General features: G+C 46.3%; 1 protein-coding gene and 1 long non-coding RNA gene across 5 annotated transcripts in view; one reads left to right on the top strand and one right to left on the bottom strand.

Moving 5' to 3' along the window:
* The window catches only part of MXD4 (MAX dimerization protein 4), a 38,283-nt gene extending 24,267 nt beyond the window's left edge, over nt 1-14,016 (bottom strand). Inside the window, exons 1-3 of one of the 3 annotated variants that reach the window (XM_071556949.1) lie at nt 13,870-14,016; nt 13,150-13,318; nt 3,890-3,919 (exon numbers count right to left, since the gene is read on the bottom strand). In XM_071556949.1, the coding sequence (XP_071413050.1) occupies nt 3,890-3,919; nt 13,150-13,318; nt 13,870-13,933 (263 nt within the window). In that variant the 5' untranslated portion in view covers nt 13,934-14,016. The remainder of the gene's footprint in view (nt 1-3,889; nt 3,920-13,149; nt 13,319-13,869) is intronic. The other 2 variants (XM_071556950.1, XM_071556952.1) reach the window with 2 other exon arrangements.
* On the top strand, nt 12,879-23,737 carry LOC139672588 (uncharacterized). Of its 2 annotated transcripts, none has more exons than XR_011697954.1 (4): nt 12,879-12,937; nt 16,726-16,931; nt 23,124-23,230; nt 23,315-23,737. It is a non-coding gene; the product is annotated as an uncharacterized lncRNA (long non-coding RNA). The 2 variants fall into 2 exon arrangements; XR_011697953.1 differs by lacking the exon at nt 12,879-12,937 and adding an exon at nt 14,696-14,724.
* The last annotated feature ends 1,545 nt before the right edge of the window (nt 23,738-25,282 follow it).

Genomic DNA, 25,282 nt, shown 5'->3' with positions numbered 1-25,282 from the left:
ACCTGATACCAGTGATGGAGCTGAACACTTGTACACTTTCACTTCTTGGAGCAACTTCCATAGGAAATCTAGGAAACACCTCTAGAACACACCTCTGCCAACAGCTATGCCTGGTTTGTCCCTCCATCCACCTCAGCTCGACAGCTCTCATCAAACCTGAGCCCGGGGACCTGGGCCCTAGATCAAGACATCCCAGGGTCGCACAGCACCTGTTCAGCTCACCTGGTGCCAGTCTGGGGACAGCAGCAAGCGACTTGCCAATTTCAAGGCACACTTCCTCACTAATTCTAAAAAGCTGCTCTTTAAAATCAAGTTTTGCAAGCAGTTTTCAAAGACTTTGCCAGGGAAAGGGCAGGATCTTGAATTCCTCCTGCACCAGAGCTCCTCGTGCTCAGGCAGGAGTGAATGATTTTGTCACCAACGGAGCCCTGACAGTTGATCCCAGCATCTTTCCCAACAAGAAAGGATGGACCGTGGCATGAGCTGAGGGGACAAATCCACATGTGAACAGTTGAGGGCAGGGGACTCCCTGCCTTCACAGAGCAGTGTGGAGAGCTCAGTCTTCAGGGGGATACACCTTGGCTTTTACCTTCTGATATAGACTTAGTATATATTGATGCAAATAAGTAAGATTATACTGTGCCTTTTTAAGAAGCTTATGTCTCTCATGAATTCTTGGGGCTTTTTTATACTACGAAAGTTGAATTCCTTTATACACCTGTCAGGTCAATTTAAAAATATCCTTGCAAAAAGTCATGACTACTAATTTATTTACTATTTATATTGCTCTGTGAAAGCCTACAGACATAATGGTGTGGCTGGAAATAACGAAAAATACATACATGAATATACATGTATGCATTTGTCATTAGGAACTAGTTACATCTAAGTGCCACTCTAACCTGTCTGTAATTATTAAAATATCTTCTAGGACCTCATCTGTCCCTAGGATAGAAGATTTCTTGCCTTCCTACTTTTTGTTTAGGGGGTTTCCTGTTTCATGGCTCCAAGATGCAAATTTTGATCACACAGGACCAAAACAAGACTGCCATTAGAGGGCAAGTCCTTACAGAGTTTCTCTATAATGAACACACACCAAATTTCTGAGCAGAATTCTCACTCTGAGCACTGAATTTTATGAGCAGAAAGAGTGTAGGGAGACTTAAAGCAGAGAAAAAAAATTGTAGAAATTGTTCACAAACACTTTACCATAATTGTCATCTGAATTTAACGAGATTTTTTTGCCTGGAATTATGCCTCTGCTTGCATTTGTCTTCTTCTGAGCATCCCTTCAAGAGCACAAAGAAAAGACACCCAGCAGTAGGAAATGCAAATTAAAGTCGTGGTGCCAAATGGCTGAGTGGGCACACACAGAGAACAACCACTGCCATTCCCACCCCGTCAAATCCAGAGGTAAAACCCCTGATGTGCAACGCCAGTGCAGAACCTGCAACAGCACCACAAACAGCACAGGGCTACCATGGCTTTCCAGTCAGTGGCAGCTCTGGCCACCTTCCTGCAGGACACAACGGCCCTGGAGTGAGGAAGCCATTTCCCTGCCCTCCACAGACACCACGGCAGGGACTGCTGAGGAGGAGGATGCACGCAGCCATCTTCTCTACTCCTCCTTGACAGGCTCCTGGGAGATAACCAAGTGTGTCTTGCCAGAGAAGCATCACGGCAGTGGTGAGTCAAAGGCACTGGTCCTGGAAAGGATACACCTCCAAAATCAACATCCAGTGCTTCCCAGCTGACAGGGCAGGGCTGTGCTGGGGGAGAGGACAGGCTCTACTGAAAGGACCAGCTCCCACAGCGACTCACTATGGCTGTGAATCTTCCATTAAACTTTGCAAGACACTGGATAGATTTTAATGTAATTTTAGTAAAACACAGTGAAAAACACTTTGATCATTATTATCTGCTCATACACCCACAGTGCTGGAGGAGGGGGCTGTTAAAGAAAAGAAATAAAAATTGCAGGAGCCCTTAGCACCAATACATCAAGCAACTACAACTGTACACACCTCATCTGCTTTTGTGAACATCCATTTGCACATACAAGGATCTCGCACTAATTTGCAGGTTCTCACCAGGAATAATAAAAATCTGGCTTGGAGTACAGTCTAGCTGCAGGAGGCACAGCAAGCAGCAGCAGTTACAAACATTAGTTGTATAATCACAAGACATACTGTGTAGTTTACCTATTTTGACCTTGAGATGGCAGAGAAAGAAAAGGTAGCAAGGCAAATACTATATGGTCCAGCTACTACCGAGATACAACACAAAACTGAAAGTGAGAACAGAGATTGAACAATTAATAGATTCTCCTTCTGGCCCTGCATCTGCTGCAAATGCTGCTGTGCCTCATTTACTGTGCTGCTTAAACACGTTATGGCAGAGCAGAGGAAAGAAGAGGCAAGTCCATGCTTGGGTTATAAAAATGACTGAAGAAAGAAAAAAAAAAGAATGTGTAGTTTAGATGACAACAAGTCAGTAATGATGGAGTCGGGGAGAATGAACAAATGGAATAGAGTAGAAAGAGGATAGAAAAAAATGAGAGTGCGAAAGAATTATAATTGGGGCCAACGATTTTTTTTTTAATTTTAAAGAAGTGTGACCAAAGGACAGAATTTTACATGTAGTTATTTTCCTGAAGACTGTCAGCAGAACTTCTGCCAGTTGATGTCACTCCCTTAGCCAATGCACTGCATTCTGCAGCTGAGGCCTGTGTTTGTGAGCTTGAGCCTCCTCCAGTTCCTCTCATCTCTAGGATGACCACGTGGCTATTAGGCACAGCTACAGTTTACTCATATTACAATTAAACTACAGGAAAGCATGTAAGCATGCAAGGGAAGTGATGGTCTAGCTGCTACATAACTGCAGCCACAGAACAAGACACAAAAAAACCCCCACGAGTTCAATCTTGTTGTGCCATCAACCACGTTTCACGTATTCAGACACATGCAAATAGGTTTAAATCATACTCACACACACCACCCTTGCTTTCTCTGGATGCACGAAACCCGAAAGACCACAAGCTACACAAAATGAACAGAAAACTACCCGAAGGAGATTTTATCCTGCTGCCTGCATGGTAAGTGAAAGGCAGCGATCCTGCCATGAGGAAACTGAAAGGCAGAGCCAGGACAGGCACTGTGTGCTCTCAGAGCCCTCTGTGTGCACCCCAGAGACTCCACACAGCTCAGAGGCCCATCTGCAAACACAACAGACAGTGAACACTGCTGTGGAAAATGGGCAAACCTGAGTTCTGTACTCCTCAGGTCTGCAGGGTCTGATGCCTCTCCTGGGTCAGTCCAGCTTTTCCCAGCACTGGCCACACCAGCCCAGGGTGCAGCTCAGGAGGTGCCCATTCCTATCACACACAGCTCTCCGGACAGGACACGCACCAGCAAGGAAGCAGACGGAGGGGAAAAACATATCTGTAGGTACTTACATGCAAGATGAAAATTAACTGCACTTTAGGCATACTTTAAAAAAAAAAACAAACATAGAATAACCCTCTGTGACACGCTGTTCCCAAAAATCGTTCACCTTAGTCACAGAATACTTTGTACTTATAGCATTTAACACCTCTAGCAAACAGTTGGTGCAATCAGATTCTTTGTTACTAACAATTCCATTATCCAGTTACAGTATTAATCAGTTCAAAGCTAATTATCAGGGGTGTTTCAAGAAGAGCATATCAAACAACAGGAAAAAAGCCAAATAATACTATACCTATTAGATTTTAATTCATAAAAAACCAAAAAAAATTAATAAACTACTCAGTCTAGAATCAAACCAATTTCAGCAAAAAATTCTTCAATAAACATGGTAACTGTAATGTCAGCCATACATCTTTTAATTAGCTTTTTTTCTCAAGACTTACCTATGTTTTTCTAGTTCGTTGTGTGATGACCTATTAAAAAGAGAAGAGAAATATTAGAGAAAGTATAAATAAACTAAGATTTAGAATATTTAAAAGCCAACACCTGCATAAGTTTCAAGAATTCTCTAAAACATGCATTTATATGGATTATGAAACAGCTTTGCTATTAAATTGGTTCACTTTTACATCCCTTAGATACTTGAAGGTATCAGCTTAATTTCCATGAGTAAACCGTGGGTTTGGGGAGGAATTACAATAAATTTGCATTTATTAGTGTTCAATACATTCAGAGACAGAAATGAACATTAAAAAAATGAGCAAGTTAGCAATAAAAACAGCCCACGAGATTTTTATCTGTGAAGAAAAATTATGAGGGGGCAGAAGGAGTTAGCAGATCTCAATGCTAGCAGGTAAGAGCAAAAAGCACCCAAAAAGCAGCTTTCAAACCCACGGAGGAGCAGAAACAAAAGTCAACAGCTAATCACTGCTGTTGTTGTTGTTGACATTTAAATGGCAAAAAAAGAGGAATCCTCTTAATTCTTCTGAGTCTACAAACAGAAAAAGAAACCAAAAATATCACGGTCCCTGTACTGACCACAGCAGTATACTCTCCTCTTCCAATCTACTAGGACTGGAGTATTTTTTTCCCCCAAGCGATGCCTCAGCCCTAAAGACAGCCCTAAATCCTTGGGAGGATTTTTTCCCCCACTGATTCAGCTGAAAATACTCATTTTATTTATTTATACAGCTCAGATTAAAAACATTGCTAAAATTAAGTTATCCTCGCCACTTCAAACCAAGCAATTTTCCAGATTTTTCAGTTTTGTCCCACTAAATACACATCTAGCATGTAAGGATCAAAAGATCCAGAGACGGTGGAAGCTTTTGGGGCAGGCAGATGATGCCAAAGCAGCCCTGCCACAGTTGCTGCAGCGCCAGCCTGCAGCTGGGCACAATGAGCTGACCAAGGGGGCTTTGAGGAGGGACAAGTGCACAGTCTCTTGGCTTTTGGAGGGGTAAGTCCCTCCAGTAAGCAAAGACATCCCAAAGGGAGAAACTCTCCCTGCAGAAATGCTGCCTGCTGGAGAGCTGTCCTGCCTCTCCCTGCACACACATGTGCAGCTGATGCTGCGGCTCTACCTGGGTGTTCACTGATGACAAAGCATCACTCCAGCCACAGAGGGGGAAAGAGAAAGCAAAGCTCAGGAAAAGAAACATCCACTGAACAAACCCACAAGCCATTTATCTCAGGCCAGTACAGCTCCTGATCCTGCAAGGAACTCAGAGAACTGCCCTTCTGCAGGTAAAACTGAAATGCTTACAAGGCTCAGCACTGATGTTAATCAACTCTCACCAGAAAGCACCTCAGTGTTGATACCAAGATATCAATTATGTCAGCCATTACTGGTATCTTTTTCTGAAAAGCCTAGGAAATCCCTATGTAATTTTTTTTAACTTGTTGCATCTTGAGAGACACAATCAAGTAATTCCTACAGTGCCATGTAACTCTTGTTAACCCATGCAGCAACACTGAAAGTGTTTTACACATATTCTGTTCTACATAAATATAGAAGGGGGTCGTGGTGTGCTGCTTTACTGCCTTTGCCATTTGACTACAATAAGGGAATATTGTTCTTATTTTCTAATACACCTCTACAGAGAAAGAGATCAAACTTTTTCTCTACACCAATGTTTACAAAAATTGACAAAACGCTATGCCAAATTCACCCATGTTTATGAAAACACATGGGAACCAGAAGTTCAGGAGGGAACCATGGTCCCCAAACACCCGCAATGAGCCTGTCAAAGGCACAAAGACACTGTTTGCAGGGCACTCTGAAGAGAGAGGAAATACAGGCTGGTCTGGATTCATTCCTACAGCACGAACTCCTTGAAATTTCTGGCAATGAGATACAAAGATGAGCACAATCACCATAACTGCCCATTCTGCTGCACGGCAGCTCTGGTGAGCATGTACAGGCACAGCACGAGAACCACTGGCCAAGCAATGCAGCCTGAACCGAGTGTTTTGCTGGGTTAAGAGAGGATGCAGTGAGCAGCTGGAAGCCCTTCTGCATGCAGCACACCCCCAGGGCATCTCTGGGCCGGGAAGGGTGATCCCCATGTTCCCCTGGGTATGTGCTGCCAGACCAGCTTTGGAGGGGCACGGCTGTAGTTGTGCCAGTGCCCAAATGGAGCAGTGGGGCATGTGCTTCTGTGCAGAGCTCTTGGGGACAAAAAATACTGATCAATGCCTGCAGTGTGCAAATTTGGGCACCAGCCACACATTTTAGGAGGGGAGGGGGGCTGACTAGCACCTCAACCATCAGGCCCCATGCAGGAACCAAAACTTGAGAGTCCTGACATTTCCCTGAGAATTGCTCCATCTACACAAGTTAAATACCCTATTACAAGCATGATGGCTTTGTTTTCAGAAGAGCTGAATCTCTCTCTAAATATTGGGGGTTTTATCTCCTTCCCAGTCTACAATACCATATATTACAAGAATATCCATTTCTTTCTGCTGTTCGTGCAAGCTGAAGAGAGGGAAAAAACCCATCAGAACTGGTCTGCACATAACCCAGTACCAAACAGTACCCTGTTTCAAAATGGAGTCTTTTATTACTTCCGTAAAAGATAAGATGTAGGCCATGACTAAAGACATATCTGTATGTTTGTTTTTATAAAAGAGAGATGTACGACTGTTTTTCAGACAAATGGTCTGTAGAGCCCTTCAAAAATGGCTGCAAAAGAAGGAAGATTTCTGGTGTTTAGCTTCGGTTCACACTATTAAGTTTTGTATCTCCATGCAGAAACTGGGGGAGTTGGGTGTAGAAGTAATGAAAAGGTGACAATAAAAAGGTTCAGACAAAAAGGGAAAAAGCCAATAAAAAAAATCATCAGTAAAATCACCGATCAGGAATGCTGCTGCTTAGACAACTGACGTGAGATAGCCCTAATATCCCGTTAGCAAATGCTGAGCAGTTCACTGGCTGTGAAGAAGCAGCTAAATTTTCTTTGTGAAAAAATTGTCAAAAGATGATATGAAAGAACAAAGAAGAGACAAGTAAATGCAGGTGCTGGTCTGCAAGATGCTTTGCCACTTGCAACAGCATATCCATAGAGCCATCCCCCTCCACCATCCTTTCCCCAAAAAAAGAATTCAAGGTATTGGATTTGAGCATTTGGTTGATGCAACATTCAGCAGGCACACTTAAGCAATTTAGACAGGTGCTAATTGAGATGGTGAGACTAAAACAGAAAAGGCAAGGGCCCCTCCAAGTCCACCTTCTGCCAGGTCATGGGTGCTCACATGCCTAAGAGGTTGAGATTTCACTCTATGCATGATGTGCAACCTTCAGTATTAAGTTCAGTTAACTATTCAGTATTAAGACACCTTCCTTACTCCTCCATCCATTTACTCCACCAGACAGGGCATCTTGTCAGTGGGAAACCGGCACAGCTCCTGACAAAAGCAGTGAACTGAAGGTTATTGCTCAGTGTTAAGGTCTAGACCATGAGTCACCAATACACTACCACTTGCCAAACCATTTTTAAGCACTATAGGGAGCAAAGCAGGCTAGTTAATGAAGTGCTTAAAACAGTGGCAGGCACCTTACCTGTGCCAGGGCTTTCTAGTGCAGGCAAGGCTGCCCGGGTGTGTGCAGAGGATACAACTCTACCTAAGGTGATGCAGCCATGTGTGAACTACACTGCCTGCACTTCACCTTTGGTCCAGCCCAAAAGAAAAAGAACAAACACAGCAAAAAGTTTTACAAGGTGCTACATGTTAAGTGTCTGCATCCAGTTCCCAATCCCAAAAGTGCAGGTGTGTAAAAGCATGAGGCTTACACCTGCAGTCCTGTGTGAATGTAATTGCAACACAGCTTTTTGTTGGAAGGATCCAGATTCGCTTTCAGGAAATTCCCTGTCCACATATACAACCTACCATGGGATGCACCTGAAAATATTACAACTCACCACCTAAAGCACCAGATAAACCTGAACATGAGCATGTGACCTGCCTAATATTCACTGTTCCTTGGTTGTTGTTTTTTTTCCATTTGTTTCAAACTGGACACATTGCTCACAGCCTGTCAAACAAAGAGTCTGTACAGAATTAATCCACTAAAAATTAATTTTGCATTCTCCTCACAGCAAACTTTAACCGGTTCCGCAGATTCCGCTGGGAGATGGGAACGAGGCACAGCCCCGGTGCAGGGTTCTGGCTCCAGCATCGCATTCGAGTTTGTGCTGCCACATGTTTGCAGTGGCCAGGTCTGAACGTGTTTCCAATACAGTGGTGATTTGTTTTCCTCAGTTGCAGGAGCAGTGCAGCTCCCAAGCATTGCAGACCTACCGCAGTTCCTCAAGGGTGACAGGCCTGTTGGTGAGATCTATTATACTGGGAGTAAAATGCCTCAGTTTTAAAACCAAGTGCAGTGACATCAGTTGCTGTCCCTGTGCTGCTGGCTTTAAGAAAGTAAACCCAGAAGGATCTATCGCATTCAAAAACCCAGGCAAAAAATCAGAGGAGCAGTGCCTGCATGGTCTGCTTTACCGCGCTTTATTCTTGGCCTCCCACAAAATTAAAAAAAAAAAAAAAATTAAGGGAAAAAAACAAAAATGAGGCTGCAATCCCTAAGCTGCTCTGTGTGGGCACAGAATAACATCTGCAGAGAGCAAGGGGCTTGTTCTGCAGGCCACAGGTTCACCCTCACCATGAGCCAACATCAACAGAGAATTCGGACATTAAGCTCTGTTTTTATTTGAAACACCGAATGCAGCTTTCATCTTTTTCTACATATCTTCCCCAAAACACAACACAAAGTACAAGTCTATTTATATAACATATGAACAAAAATATTAATTGATACAGAAGATATATTTATAAACCAGCATTTATTTTGCTCCCTTTCCTTCAATAAACCAGTTCCTAAATTAACAGGCCAAACACACTGCACCACCAACATCCCATTCCTTTCTCTGCAAGTAAATTTAACCGTGATCTCAGTAGACTGGCATCTAACACTAAGATTTTAGTTTTCATTTTACCTTATTTCTGCCCCTTTCGTGGCAAAGCAGCTGCCTGAGCTCCCCCGTGTCTGGGCACACACACACCTCACACCTACATGCAGCTCAAGGTTCCCCACACCTGGAGAATGTCATTACACAGCCAGGGCAGAAGAAAGCCCAGTTATCTGCAGGCTTGCCTGTTTCTCTGTCAGTGCCTTGCCTTGTGAGCAAACGTCACCAAATTTCAGATTTGTGTCGCATTCCTCCCCGGCACATCACACACGTGTCACCTATCCATCCCCTTGGAACAAACAGCAAGCCTGACTTTTGAATATTTGTTACTCACTAAATCCAGCCGTTTTATGCCTTTTTTGAATTCAAACTACACCATAAGAAGAATTATTAAACTGCATCACATTGCTTTAGGAACTGCATACAGCCACTGCTCTGTGAAGAGGAGACATTTATTATACTGTAGTCAAGTACCTGATAAGTATTATTGTAACAGGAAGATGTGACCTAGGTTTACCTCCCCGCAAAAGATAATATTGTGGCTTTCTCTAATCTCCTGTCCTCTTCACAAAACAGGAATCCAGTTTCATTTGCCAGAGGATTTTGGTCAAAATTACAGGGGGAAACAAGTCTGAATCTCAGCTGAGGACACATTACGAATGGCAAGTCGGAGAGAAAACAAAGCAGTTTGGTTTGTGTGACATGGGAAAGGGCACATCACAGGAAACTGAGAAGAAAATTCATTAATCAAGTATTTTAATGTACAAGTGAAAAAGAAATAGCTAAAAATTGTGTCTGATTGCTATCAATACCCCCCACACCGAGAATATTGTTTATCAACAAACTGCTAACAACTGCTTTCGATTTTGATTCAAAGCTGGCAGTGGACAAAGCAAAAATGTTACAATTTCTGTAGTGGACAGAAGGCTTATAGATTTTGGTTAATTAAATGTAATTCTGCAGGTGTTTTTCCCTGCATGAAACCAGAACTGTCAAAATTACTTGTCACTTAATTGCTGTCAAGAGGCCAGCAAGCTTTTAGCCCAGACCTGAGCATCCTGTCCAAAGGATAGACAGCCTTTCTCCCCCTTCTCCTGCGGGTCTGGGCCTTTCCAGCCATCAACGAGGGACTGAGGTCTCATGATATGATTTCGTATATGAACATCACCACCACCTCAGCAGAGGAAGGAGGCATCAATTTGTGCCCTTGCTGAACAACAGGGCAGGCAGAATCCCCCCATGCCTGTTGTCCTGTCCATGGGGGTTGCCCAGCACACCTGTGCTACACAGGGTGTGTTTTTCTACCCACAGGCAGGCAACATGGGGGAGAAAACACAGAACAAACAAGAAGGGTACAGCACACCAGGCTTCCTCACATCTGACAGTTCTTCCCCTCCTTCCCTCTTTTCTGATTTTCCAAGAATAAGGAATATGTTTTTCATGCTTTTATACATGTATAGCTCATAAAGCATGAAAAAATATATATACTGTCTCTATATATAATCTCACTTTTTAATCTGATCAGATGCTGCAAGCAGCAGAACACAAAAATAGATGACGAAAACAACAATGCCCCTGCAGATCTGAAATGTGCAGTTATCTGCTCCTTCCCTACTCCTCCAACCTTAAGTATGTATTTTTATAACCAGAAATACAATGCAAAAATAAGGCATGAATTTCAGGCATGTATGTGATCATGCCTGGCTGCATCTGATGCTCCAAAATAAGCACTTCTGGAAAATGGCTAAAGTGGAACAATACGAATAAATGCTTTGCCCAGTGGTTCACGTTGCCCACGACCACTCCAGATCCTCTGAACGTTGGGCAGTTAGCTCCTTCTGTTAATCTCTGAGTTACTTAGGAAAAATTATGTGTCTTACCAAAAATTCAGGCTGTAGTCTGGGGCTTGGCCCCCATAGCCTCTAAGCTCCAAATAATAATAAAACAGTGACGCTGGTGTACCTCATGTGTTTTCAACTGCAGGCTCAAACATAAGGGTAATTTCTCCCCCAAATTCTAAGCACACAGGCAAATGTGAGCAGCAACTGCTGGACACAGGCACAGAGCCCTTCAGGACAACGCAGAGGTGCCCACTGGGCCCTGCTGCTGCTCCCCTGTCCCTGAAGGAATTGCATTAAAACAGTGAGTCTCTGCTTCCCATGCCAGTGTCCGTGCTGAGCCAGGGCAACCACTATTCCAGTGGGGACCGCACTGGAAACCATCCTCAATAGGCATCATCCTGTCCTGAAACACTGATGACCCATTCCCCATCTAACCACTGCAGCTAGAAGAAAAGAAAGTGTAAGTAAACATACACATTGCACACTGCAGGATGGCATTTCTGAAGGCTCCCATTGCTAGGGAGCGAGAATCAGCACAAAACACTGAACAGGTAAATAAATATAAATCTGCAGGCAGAAAACAAAGCAGGAGAGTAACTGCAAGTGGATATGTCAGCCTCAGCTTTAATAACACTAGCAAATCTGTAACCAAAGATCTTTTAATTCTGCTGTATTTGATAGATTACAAATCCTCTCCTAAAAACTCCCGAAAGCAGCTTACAGTTCAGACAAATAACTATTTTGCAGTGGATGACAAGAGCCCTAAGAACGGAAATGATGGCATAATAGCTCTGTAAGTAACACAGACTTCTTGAATGTAGGAGACAGACAAGAAACCTGTACAAATCAAGGAGCAGTTTACAGCTGGAAATCCTTCGAAACATGTTTTGATTTTTTTTTTAAGGCAGCAAGCATACTTTACAAGAAAACAATAAAAAATCTCCAGGAGCAAAGTGTCTGAGGACATAAGACACGCCTCCCACTACTGATGACTTTCTTTTTCAAAATGCACTGACGTCTTCTCTGTGCTCCCAAGATGAGACAAAGAATTCAACTAAAACTAAAAAAGTAGAAGTGCTGCAACTGATACCCCCCAAAATCGTTGCCTTTCTCAGAGCAGGGGCATGGGGCAACAATTTGCTCCCCTTCAGTTATCTCCAAGACACACTGCTCGGCCGCAGCAGGCACGAACAGGGCGCTCACCAGCTCGTGCTTTTCTCGAGGAGGGAGCTCGTCAGCTTTTGATTTCGCTTTGCACCTCCGGTGCCCCACGAGCAGCTCCTGGCCATCTGCCCAGCACCTCCCCAGCACCACCCGACCCCGCTGCCCGCCGCTGTGCGGGATGCCCGCCGGAGCAGCGAGAGCCGAGCGGGCCTGCCGAGGCTCACTGCTCCTTTGGAAAACAAGTCACGTGCAAGCCAAGTTCATTTTAGGCTATTCTACAGGAGCCACCATCCAGCATGACCATGCAGAGCGCAGCCTGCGCTGGGCAGAGCATCGCTCCTTCGGGACGAAGCAGGCCCAGCTGGGCACGGTCCTCGGTCCTCTCCGGAGCAGCCCTGGCGGAGCAAAGCAGAGCAGGCAGAGCACGGAGCTGGGTGTGCTCTAGGCAGGGGCCGGCAGTGTCCCCTGTAAGACAGGGAGCCTGCTGCACGTACACAGCCGCTGCCCAAGCAGCAAACAAAGCTGCAGAGCCTGCGCACAGCAGCGCTCGGCTCCTGCCATCGCGGCGCAGGTACCGGCGGAGCGGGGGAACAACGAGACCGCCGCCAGCACGGCGGGGGGACGGGAACCGGGATAGAACACCGAGCCCTGCGCTCCGGCCGATCCGCATGCGGCAGGAAGCGCCGGCGACCCGGGGGGGCAGCAGAACGCACGGGGAGGCCACGCTCGCTGGGGCAGCCTCGGCACCTGGAGCGGCCGGAGCGACGGGGGGTGCCCCGAGCCCGCACCGGGACCCGCGCCCAGCGCCGCCCGCACCGCGGGCTGCTCTGCCGGGCCGGGCGGGGGGAGGCGGCCCGCACCCCGCCCGGGGCTTATAATAAATGCCGAGGGGGTAAATTAGTGCCATGCAAAGAGGAGTCCGGGTGGCGATTATGGTGATTGGGTCTGCAGCGAAAGCCGCTGTCGGTGAGCGCGGAGCAGGAGGAGCGGTGAGGGCGGATGGCTCAGAAGTGCAGTGAGTACTAAGGAGATGGTGTACGCGTGGCAGTGTTTATATGAGAGATCAAAACAGAGCCAAGCCCATCCAGGGGAAAAATGGCGACTACCGGGATGGGAAAACTGAGACACTGGATTAGTTATTATTTTTCATAAATGTATGCACTGCACATAAGCTAGACACATTGGAAAAGCTGCCGATTCATTCTGAAAAAGCGGTGCGTCTATTACCTGTTATTCTGGGATTTTCTGGCCATGGTGCCTGCCTTTGTTTTCTTTCTGGAATAGTCACTATCGAAGGGTAACACTGATGCATAGCCATGTTCTGCTTCTAGGGACAAAGTCAGCATTAGTGGCAATATATTTTTTCCATGCAATTTTTTCCTCCTTTGCAGGAACGCTAGGGTAAAGAACAGAATTTTTTCCGGTTGATTTGTTTGCATTTTATTCTGGCATCTCTTAAAGAAGCGAGACCAAAAAAAAAACATAACAAAAAAAAACATAACTCGGTAAACCGAAGGGGGGGAAAAAAAAACCAAACCAACAAACCACCACCGAAGTGCCGAAATTAGGAGGATTACTGGAGTGCACATTAAAAACGAGGCGGATCATGCAAACCCTTGTCACGCTGCGCTGGGGGAGGGGAGCTGCCATACAATCACCGACTGCCACACACGGAGCGGCGAGAGGGATCCTGAGCGCTGCACACGCACCGTGCCCATCCGGGGCGGCACGGAACGCCCGGCCATGGGTTCTTTGGGGGGGGGTTATATAAAAACAAAGCCAGGCTCCGAGCAGCGGTGCTCCCCCGGCCGGGGCCGCCGGCACAGCGCGGGTCCCCCCCGGGCAGGTGCGGGACCGCTGCCCCGGCCCGGCCGCCGCACAACAAAGGCCGAGAGCGGCGGGGAGCGCCTGCGGGTGCCTGACCGACTGCCCGCCTGCGCCCTGTACCTCGGTCTCTCCGCTCCAGGTACTCGGCCGCTTCCAGGAGGATTAACAGGGAGTTCAATTCCATGGCTGCCCGTCCCGAGCCCCCCGCGCCGAGTTCACGCGCGGGGACTCCCGAGCCCCCGGTTTTAAGGCACCTCGCTCAACCTACATTTGACACACCGTCGACGGGCGGCCCGCTCAGCCAATCGGCGGCCGCGGCCGGGCGCGGGGGCGGGACGCGGGGCGGCGGCCGGGCCAATGGGCGGCCAGAGCGCCCCCCCGGCCGGGCAGGGCATGTTGACAGATCCGCGCCGCCCGCGCCCATTGGCCGCGCGGGTAGTAACAATTTAGAAGCCGAAGCTTAGCAACAGCACGTGGTGGCCCTGCCCCCGCGCGCGCTGATTGGCCGCTCCCTTGCATGTTAAGCAGGCGGCGGCCGCCCATTGGTGCGCGGGGCGCCATGCAAATGAGGGGCGGGGAGGGGGCCAATGGGGCGGGAGGCGCGTGGCGCGCGGCGGGGAGGCGGAGCGGGGTGGGGGCAGCCAATGGGCGGGCGGGGGGGGCGTGGCGTTCCGTGAGGAAGAGGAGGGCGGGGCGGGACTGCGTGAGGCTCCGCCCCCTCCGCGGGGGACCGGGAATCGGGAGGGAACGGGGGATGGCGGGACACAGACCGGGAATCGGGAGAGACAGGGGGACAGCGGGACACGGACCGGGAATCGGGAGAGACAGGGGGACAGCGGGACACGGACCGGGAATCGGGAGGGAACGGGGGACAGCGGGACACGGACCGGGAATCGGGAGGGACAGGGGGACAGCGGGACACGGACCGGGAATCGGGAGGGACAGGGGGACAGCGGGACACGGACCGGGAATCGGGTGAGAAGGGGGGACAGCGGGACCGGGCCGCGGGTGGAGGAGCCCGGGGAGGAGAGCACGGCGGGAATTGAGTCGGGACGCAAGGACGGTGCCAGTGGGATGCCCAGGGATGCGGTAACTCGTGCCCGGCGCGGCCCCTCCCGGTGCGCGGGCGGAGGGGAAGACACGCCGTGCTGTGGAAACGCACACAGAGGTTTAGAAGAATTGCTGAACTGCGCACAACAGTCTGACCTGCTGGGGGAAAAGGAGCAGTGGGAAGCGCTCAGCGATGCAGGCGGAGTTACTGCCGGCTTTCCAGCACATGGAGCTGCCTGTCGTCATCTGGATGCACAGAAGCCTGTGTGTCTGCCAGAGGAGCCCTGCTCCTGGCGCGCAGGCTTCGGCAGGAAGGAGCACAGCACCTTCCCTGTCCACACCGTCCTATTCGCGCTGCTAGCTCTGCATCCTTATTTCAGATGGCTGCTGCACAGCTGTTGCCTAAAACCGGTTTGTTTTAGCACGAGCAAGTAGTTTTCAAATAGGCGCATTTTGAGCTGTGCTGTGATCACACACTGCTACGTCCTCAGGCCAGAAGTGCCGAAGCCTGTAATGAGCCCTCCTGCAGGATAGCACTTAGGCACACAAGTGGTCCCGTTGGTTTTAATTGAACTGTTTAGGTAAGAGCTATCCAGCACATAGGAGGGATGCAGGATATTGTCCTATGTGTTTATTCCTTCTCAAAAGATGTCAGCCAGTTTCCTTTTAAGAGGATAACAGCAATTCAGATTAAAACAAGGATTATGCTTTAGTGTCTTTACAGCGTTGTGGTAAAACCACATACGTGTTACACCTGATTTTGCATTAATATGTATCTTGCTGCCGCAGATGCACAAGTGTAGTGTGGCTGTTGAACATTGCTGAAACACAGATCACATTTTACTGGCATTTGGTCCAGGCACCAGGGATAAGAGAAAATACAAGGCAGTGAAGAAAACAGCATTGTGATGGTAATTCACAAGAATTTTATATCTGTTTGTAAAAAGTCTGACTGCATGAATTACAAGGCAGAAGGGATCCCATTTGGTGCATAGATTGCAAAGGTAAAAAAGAAATTACTGTAACATTTTCCTCTTGCTGCTTGAACTATTGAAATTCTGCTGCATGTGGGTGAGACTGTACAGTTTTTACTGTAAATGCATTGAAACTTACGGCAGTTTTGCTGTTAACTGGAAGTAGGTTTAGACACTATTTGACATTGCTTTCTGTTACGAAACAGCATGAAACCATATATGCATAAGTCTGTGTTGTCCACACAGGAAAGAAAGTTCCCTTTGCCTGACCACATGCGTAGGGCACTTAGTGAAAAAGATGCAAAGATGGGCAGATAGGGCACTGCTGTTCTCCCCTGCAGCCACAGCAATCCAGCAGTACCTTAGATCTTCAGAACATATGTTTCTTTGTGTACTTGTCTAAATGTATCTTAAACTGTTTTGTACATGCACTGTGGAATCAGTCATACATCCAGAAAGGAAGATGAATGTGCTGGGTATATAAATGCACCTGGGTGAAAGTGGGATCTCCATGTATGAAAGCCCAGGACTCAGATGTGGATTTATGCAGGCTCTGAAGCCCTGAAGCTTCTCCTGCTCTTCCCCACCACACTGCAAGTACACACTGTTTACCTCTGGAGACACACAGGAGTCCAAACAAGTGTAGCACTGCCCAGGGCAGTGCTTCAGGAGGGTGCATAGCCCATACTAAGCACCCCCTGGGCACTGGTGACAGTGAACAATCACCAGGCACTCGGAGCTCTGTCAGATCCAAGTCCTGGGCTGGAGTCACCCTCAGCCTCCTCTGCACTCCCTGGGACCCAAACGCAGCACCTCTAACCATTACAGGGGTAAAAACCATCAGACTCCACGTGATTGCTCTCTCTGCTGTTAAATGTGGTCAGAAATATTTTGAAGCCAGTTATTTTAGGGTCATCAAGCATAATTTCACATTGATATTGTCACTTTCCAGGACTCTGTGCTTCTACCCTTCCCTGCATAAAAAGTCAGTTTGGAGAAGAGAGGAGCCACTGGAGCCTGCTGGACTATGCATGAGTCTTGTGTAGTGCTTGTGAGGACTGCAAATTGGGGATCAGTGCTATCACAAAGGCCAGCTGCTCTCTGCTCATGGTGGATCTTGGCCTCAGGAGTCATAAAATGTATTAGTCTGATTGAACTGTAAGTATCTGTGTAACCAGTCCTGTCCCAGTCCTCTCCATCCTACACACACATACACACACACACAGAGCACATGCTGATGAAATCCAGAATAAACCCACATGCATTTGGGAAGGACAGTGTATGGGCTGGCTCATTCCAAACAAGAAGTGACACACATTGACCTGTAGTTGCATCTCCTAGGGATGACCTCAACTGCATCCTTCTGAGAGGGCATCATAAAAACTTTTAAAATACCTAGAAGGAATCATTCTGGATCTGGTTTTATTTGTGCCAGGGAACCCGAACTAGCTTTGGTGGTGTCAGCATGGGTGCAGAGGTGTAAAACAGGTGTGAAAGAAGATCAACCAAATTACTTTAAGATCTGAAGGATGGGCCCTAAGATTACATGTGCTCGAAGGCTTTGCAGATTTGTGTCTCTAAATAGCTTTTTTCCTTTTCTATGTGCAAGCAGCAGGAACAGCTGAGTACTAAAGAAACAGCTGGCCTTCAGTGATAAGGGGTAGCTGTCACTTCATGGTGAAGTTTAGAAAACTTTATATTTAGAAGCAGAAGGGAGACCCATCAGCAGCCACACCCCAAGACCTGAACTGTTTGCGGTTTCTTTGCTGCCTGCACTTGGTGATTGGAGTGGTAGTATTTACAGTTTTAAATGTTACAGTGCCTTTCTTTTGCAAAGTCCATCCTGTGGCATAGCGTGGCATGACATGTGAGATCAGTGACATCAGAACTGCTCATTGCCCTGAGCTGTGGTGAGGGCAGAGGTCTAAAGTTGACAATCAATAATTCAAGCAACTTCATTCAGTATTCCCCAGTTATGGCCTTAAAGAAATAATTAGGCCTGCCCTGCTTTTCATATTTGGCTCATTGCAGCTACTGAAGGTTTCTTCTATCTTTTTAAATTCCATACTGTATCTTATCCCTGTGTTCAAAGATAACTCCCTACACTGTGCCTTGGAGTCCATCCTGCTGTTTCCTTGGGTGTTGCAAGGTTTAAGTAATTAGCGAAGAGTTGTCTTCCCACATAGGAGAGGATCTGCACTCAGGGCTGCCACTGACAAGTTTCAGCTCCCTGACTCAGGATCTCAAAGCCTATTTAATTTCTCATCTTATCTGTGATTCAGATCATGAACTCTGTTTCCTAGGTGCAGAAACCAAAACACTGGAAAGTTGAATAGAAAGAAGTTTCAGAAGTAAGTTTTGTCAGTGCCCAAGACTAGTTTGAGACACTGATTCTATTTCCTCTGCCAAGTAACGCAGGGTCAAAGACTGTTCTCCATCCCCAATCTAATGGCAGGTGTCACTGCAGCTGCTTGGCCCTGTATCTCCTCTGGACTGCTACTGGTGCACATGTGGCTTTTAGTCATCACTTTGGTTTGCTTTTAGTTTGGGGTGGGTTTTTAAAGTTGCAAGATGGAACTTAAGAAGATGGGTGCCTAAAGATGGGTGGCAGGCCAATAGAGAACTTCTTCCAGACCTTAAATTTGAGGTTATTTGACATGAAGGTATGTAGGGTGTCAGGGTTTATGAGTTGCTGGTATAGTGTTGGAATTTTCATGTCTGTGCAATCTCAACCCATATGCTCCCTAGCTTTGTCCTCGACCTGTCATACCCCTTGAACTGCACCCAGGTGTAGGCTTGCTGATTACCTTGGTCCAAGGACCACAACAAGTACTACGGGTACTGTGAGGTCCTATGGACCTGAGTGGCTTCCACACATTTGGGTTGGTGGGCTCCCTACTTGATGCTCACCAGGTTGCTGCCTGGGCTTGACCAGTTGTTTGTTGCACTGTTTGAGTCACTGGCTTTCCCAAAGCAATGGAATTTTTCTTGGTTTTGTTTGGAATTTAACAAGGGTTTATGTAATGCTATGGCACACACATGCTTGAAAGTCAAATCTAAAAAAAAAAAAAAAAGAAAACTTCAAACCAAATGCCAGTCCTTTGTAATGTTCATTTCTTGTTAATTGCTGTTATTATGAAAGACAACATTTGTGTCTTAGCGTCCTTGAGAGTTTGGCTGCAGGGACCTGGAATGCCCCTCTGCGCCCGCACTCCCGGCCAGCGAGACGCGCAGTGCCCTCCCGCCAGGCCCTGCAGGCTTTCTGTGATCAGGCATGAAATTATTCTTAACTGATTGAAGTGAGGAATAGATTGAAGAGCTTGAGAGACACTGATTCACTCCATCCTCCTGCTCTGCCTAAACCATGCCTGGCAATTTTGAACAGCATCATCCTAAAAATCCTCACTGACGTTGCCACAGTGAAACTGCTTCACAGAAGGCAGTGGTATCACTGCTTTCATTTTAAAAGGCAAAAAAATATCCTGACTAAGACAAAGGGGCAAAGCAATTGACCAGTGACACTCAGCAAAAGCAGGAGAAGGGCTGGGAGGATGGCTGAGTGTCCCAGTCCCCAGTCTGGCACGTTTGGCAAGATGATGTACTGCAGAGTACGGATTTGTTCCATGATTTCAGATCTAAATCTCAGGCATTTCACGGTCTTCCCTTGGTGTAGGAAAGGAGCCTTGTGTACCCTTGTATTGCGTTAAGCTTCCACAAGGGGCTTTGCGTGCACTTGTGTTGAATAAAGTCTCCACAAAATATATAGACTAGTGCAGTGCAAAGAGGCTTTGAAGAAATCATGGCTCAGACCCACTTTGTTGGAGTGGCCTTCTTGTTAGGCAGCTTTGACTCAAGCCTATCATATAGCAGTAAAAGAATATTCTACCTTGCTGTTATCACCTTCTAAGCTGCCTTGATGCTTAGCACTCTCCTGCAGTCCAGAACAGAAACATAGCAGGGCTGTGCACATGTGCTAGCAAAGGGAGCTGAAACCAGCCTGACTTTGGCAAACAGAATATCCACTTCAGGTGGGCTTTATGAACAAAATTAGTCAGTGGTAGCACAGTCTCAATGACATCTATCCTTAGAACATGGCACTTAATGCCATAGTCTTGTTGACATGGTGGTGTTCCATCATAGGTTGGATTCCATGATCTCAGAGGTCTTTTCCAACCTAACTGATTCCATGATTCTGTGAAGTAAAAAACATAACATTTTCTCTACTCAAGGTACCTTCATCCTGGGTATCTGTCAGTCATGTCTGCTGAGTTTCTAGGAAGAAGCTCCAATAAATTTGTATTGCTCTTTTGTCTGAAAATCCATCTGGATATGGAAGACTGAGTTCATGTGTCCTGTGGAGACCAATAAAGTAGTTAGTGGCCATTAGTTTATAGAATATTTATTACAAAGGAGGAACCAAGAAAGTAAAAGTTGTATTTACAAATTTAAGCATGGAGATTGCTCACCTGGGTGCTTGGACATGCAAAATCTAGTGAGGTGTAATCTTGGTGAACCAGCTTTTGAGATGAGAAGGAAATTAGAAGTGGACCCGTGATATCTTTCCATACAGCCATTCTCCAGGAGCCAAGTGTCTGCATACCTGTATGGGAGAACAGGTTTTTATCAGAGGACAGATATCTGTAATACATTTATAGGCCTGCAGTAATTACATAAGCAAATTCTGGAGTTCTATTCCCAATGGGGAAAAAATAATACTGGATGTGGCTGATGCAAATCTACTGCCAGCCACAGGATTCTATCACTTATTTGTATTAGCTGTGATGGAACCAACTGGATCTGTGACAAGAAGAGTGTAAATACATCCCATATTGTACAGTGATGATAATACTCTGAGTTTCTATAGCGTGTCCAACTCACATATTTTAGATTGCTTAGTCAAGATTTTCCAGTCCAGGCCCTTAACAGGTATTAGTAATTAGATAAATAAAATGCTGTTCAGCTGAATGATGGAGGAATCAGTATTGATCCTGAGCCTCACACTGCTAATATAGTTGGGCCAGTATTATGATGGTAGAGATAAGAGAGCTCATACATCAATACACACATTTGAGAGAAGATCAAAACAGCCCAGGTGGTAAATAACCTGGACAATTGCCTGCAGGACCTAAAATTAGAGATCAGTACAAAGGCTTGGCAGGTGAATATTCAGCAGATGCTGTCTTATCTCTCTATTTGCTTTGGAAGATTGGGTCTGACCCAAAATATGTTGAAATCAATTTGTATTTTCTCCTTTATTTCGATAGGCTATGCACCAGGCTATAATCAGTTGTGGGCCTAATTAAATGATTTTCCTCATTGCAAGCTAATTACTCTTATGGAGAAATGAAACTGAATGTTAGATGAGCACTTCATAGGAGCTGTATCTGTAAAGTATGGTTTAGGATAAACAAATATGGGCTTGATTTCACGTGGTCTTACAGTCTTTAATTCCTAAAGCAAGGAAAATTTCCCACTCTCTTTTATTGGTATAGGTATAGAAACAGTGAAGAGTCAGGTGGGATGACTATAACAAGCTCCCTTCCTTATGCAACAAAAAAGCTGGTGCAAGCAGGAAATCATCAGCTTTCAGCATCCAAGAGAGGAAGAAGCAATGTATTTAAATTGCAACAAGGAGGTCAGATATCAGCAAAACCTTCTGTTGGTGGGGACAGTAAGACACTGGGCTGAGCTATCTGGGGAACCTTTGGCATCTCCAACATGAGAAGACTGCAAGAGGCTTGGCTGCAGCCTCAGGCGGGGGATGGAGCACCCAGGGACCTCCTGGGTCACTCTTGCCAGTGCTTGGTTGGAGCTTTGAACCAATTTGGGGAAAAATGCAAAGTACAGGACAAAGAGAAATTCAGTGCCATCATTTTGTGGTGATGGGCCATTTGCTGTTCTTGGACAAACAGCAAAGCAGGTAACATGAAAATGTGAAATCTGCAGTAATTAATTAGATAATGGGAAATCAATCATGCTAATGAGTATCTAAGTATTGTCAGACTCCAACTATAGCAAAGTGGATAGGACTGATCTAGTGATTGCTTTTTCCAGGTATCACACGTGGGAGACTGCATAGGTCTGGCCAAAGTATGATCCTATGTACAGTTTCTCTATAATTCTTCCCTGCTAAACCTTCAAGCCAAGCATTTGATTTGAAGCTTTGCTTGAGGTACTGAATCCCAGCAAAGGGGAGATCTTTGCTCAATGACCCCAAAATACTTTGTGACGTCATGAAGGGGAAAAGGAAGTGCCTCCAAAAGGCACAAGTTGCTGAAAGCAAACTTGCATGCAAAAAAATGCCACTTAAACTGCTCTGTCTGTTTGGGGACCAGAATCTAAGATGCTGTAGCATGTCATGGTTATGACTGAGCCTTATGAGATGCACATAGCACTGTATCTGCTAAATGCGATGGATGCAAAATGCAAACCGTCATGTGAGTCAGCAGTGCCCTGGAAGCCAGGAGAGCCAACCGTGTCCTCAACATCAGGCAAAGCATCACCAGCTGGTCCTGGGAAGTGATTGTCTAGGTCTGCTCTGACTGGGGCAGCCTCACCTTGAATATTGTTACCACAAAGTAAGAAAGATATTAAGCTATTAGAGGATGCCCAAAGGAGCACAATGGAGATGGTGAAGGGCATTGAGGGGAAACTGTATGAGGAGTGGCTGAGGGCACTTGTCTTGTATAGCCTGGAGGAGACTGAGGGGAGATCTCATTGCAGTTACAACCTCTTCATGAAGGGAAGAGGAGGGACAGGCACTGATCTCTGTGGTGACCAGTGACAGAACCTGAGAGAATGGCTTGACAGTCTGTCGGGGGGGGGGGTTGTTTAGATGTTAGGCAAAGGTTCTTCACCCAGAGGGTGACTGAGCACTGGAACAGGCACCCCAGGGAAGTGGTCACAGCACCAAGTCTGAAAAAGTTCAAGGAGTGTTTGGACAGTGCTCTCAGGCACGTGGTGGTTCTTGGGGATGTCCTGTGCAGGGCCAGGAGCTAGACTCAATGATCCTTGTGGGTCTCTTCCAACTCAGGATATTCTTTGATTCTGTGATTCATCCTCAGGCAGATGTTCACCCTGCAAGTGTCATGTGGGGTGCCATATCTTTTGTGTTGATTTTAGCATTGGGAGAAAATTTTAGTAACAAGGTGCTAGTGGGGTGGAAGAAACTGGAGGGCAGGATGGAGAATTCAAACTTACTTTATTTGTTTTCCTTTCAGCTTTCCACAGGTCTATTTTTTACCTTGTACTTGGCTCTGTGTCTCTGATCCCTTCTGTCCTGTTTTTGTTTGCCTTCCTTTGCTGCCGATGGTTTCACGCTGTTTCCATTCCTCCTTTCATATGACACAGATTCTCCGCCTGAGCCCCATCCAAGGTGTTGGACTCCCTGCAGTTACAGCACAGAGACTCGATACCAAGGACACAACTTCCTGCTTCACTGACAGTGGCTGTATTGTGTAAGTGAATATGTGTTTCACCAGCCCACAGAAAAGAAGTTTCAGGGCATTACTTAATGGATTCTCCTTTTTCTACCTTCTCAGGACACTGGCAGCTTGTTGGAGGACAGCAAATAGATGAGGACTTTATTAAATGGCAGAAATATTATAAAAGATGGGTTGATGAAGACGCCGAAGTGCAGGAACCGGGAAGAAGCTATTTGGACATTTCTCCAGTTTAACTGTTTTGAACCCTAAGATGGCTACCCTTGTCTTTTTCCCTTAGTCATCCCCATCCAGGTTTCTTCTCCCCACAAACCCTTAGGGCATTTTCCCGCCAAGCCTTCCCTGATTGGTCCCCAGTTGGTGCAGTGCACCATTTTCCATATATGGTTGGGTTCCATGATTGGTTCTTCCTTCATTCCTCCCCTTCATTTGCATACCCACCAATCCGATCCCTTGCTCCTCCCTGTCTCCGCCCCTAGCTCCACCCATGTTCTCGAAAGTTCCATGCTCTGCTATATAAGTCGGTGCGTTCCAATAAACTTTACTTCTCTGCGTTGACTCCTGACTCGTGTAGACCTCTTCGGGGGATCGTCACCGGGTTAGGAGCAGGAGGAGAGCCTTCCCTAGCTTCTAAGGAGTTGGTCCCTCGAGAGCACTTGCCCTTGCTCTTCGAGCCCTTCTCCTAGGAGCTGTCCTCTCTCCGCCGCATCGGTGGTCTTTCATCCACCGATAGCAGCTCTTCACCTCTTCTTCATTGTTGTTGGTCTCTTGATATCTACTGGAGACTAGTCCAGATGAACTACACACAGTGAGAGAGCTTTTCTTAATGAGAAGACCTTGCAGTCAACACAGAGAAAACAAAAGTATGAGAAAGTTGTTATGAATAAATATTCTCTATGAAGAGGGAAGTAGAAACAGAAAAATCCCTGGATCTCATTACTAGAGGAATGAGATAACCTGTAGTAACTTGGATACCTTGAGTCCAGTTCAGGGCTTTCACCACACAATGGTCCTCCTTCTGTTCACTGGGACCAGTGTAACACAGGGATGGATTTTCACTTTTGCCTCCTATTTGGATGTGCTAAGGATGGTGAAAGTTACACCTGTATCAGACAATCTCCACAACAGCATTAGGACAGGGCATTTGACCACTTGCTCACATGGAAAAGTCTAAATCATGCCAAGTCACTCTGTCACCTCCCTGATTTTGAATTAAATGATGAGGGTTGTTTAAGTGTTATGTCTACTCAGTTACCCCAGGAGAGTGAGACTAGTAAAAGTATATTCCCCTATACAAAAAGATAGGTGTAATATTCAGAGGTGCACTAATGAGACTTAAAGCTTTAACTTCTAATAAATATCTGTCTGCAGTTTGAAGGCGTCCCGATCTATGGCTATAAGGTATTGTAATTAGCATCCAAACTCCTGTGAACTCAGAAAGCCCCTGAAGAGCAGTAGCCTCTGACTGGCAAGCAGGAGTACTGCTCAGTTCTGAAATACTGTCATAAACTACCCTATAACTGTGCACAAACAAAGGCTGACACAACCCACTCAGAAGGTAGCTTTTCTTGAGACTCAGGTAGCCAAGACTGGTAACAAAGGTGGTTGGGGCAAGGCCTTGGTGTGAAGCAGCACAGGTCTTGCACCCAAGGGGAAAGAGTTGTTGCTGGGGTAGGTTTGCCCTGCCCTGGGCCAGTGGTGAGGTAACAGATTGTATCTGGTGGGGGATAAAAAACTCCAGGATGTGGCAGATTCTTGGTCCACCCCAACTTATTCTGCTCTGACTGGCCAAGCAAAACACTTTAAGTCTTTTTGACATCAAGTAGAAAATCCTTATCTTAGGACTTACTCTTCTGTTATAGCCTTGCTTTTGTTTTCCAAATTCAGATACGTGCTTTACACTGGACAGGCAGTATGATGGCTTAATGAAGAAGAGGTCAGTATTATTACTTCAGTGTGACCTCTGTTTTCATTGTCTGAGCCTTTGACATCTAATCAAACACATTAAACTATCCAAAATGTACACATCTCGGCTCTTTGTAGAGTATGTTTGTTTTGTTTTTTTAA

This window comes from Pithys albifrons, chromosome 5 (assembly GCF_047495875.1).
Source record: "Pithys albifrons albifrons isolate INPA30051 chromosome 5, PitAlb_v1, whole genome shotgun sequence".
Classification (NCBI taxonomy): Eukaryota; Metazoa; Chordata; class Aves; order Passeriformes; family Thamnophilidae; genus Pithys; species Pithys albifrons.
Note: the sequence above shows the minus strand (reverse complement) of the source record. Positions and strands in the feature narration are given on the sequence as shown.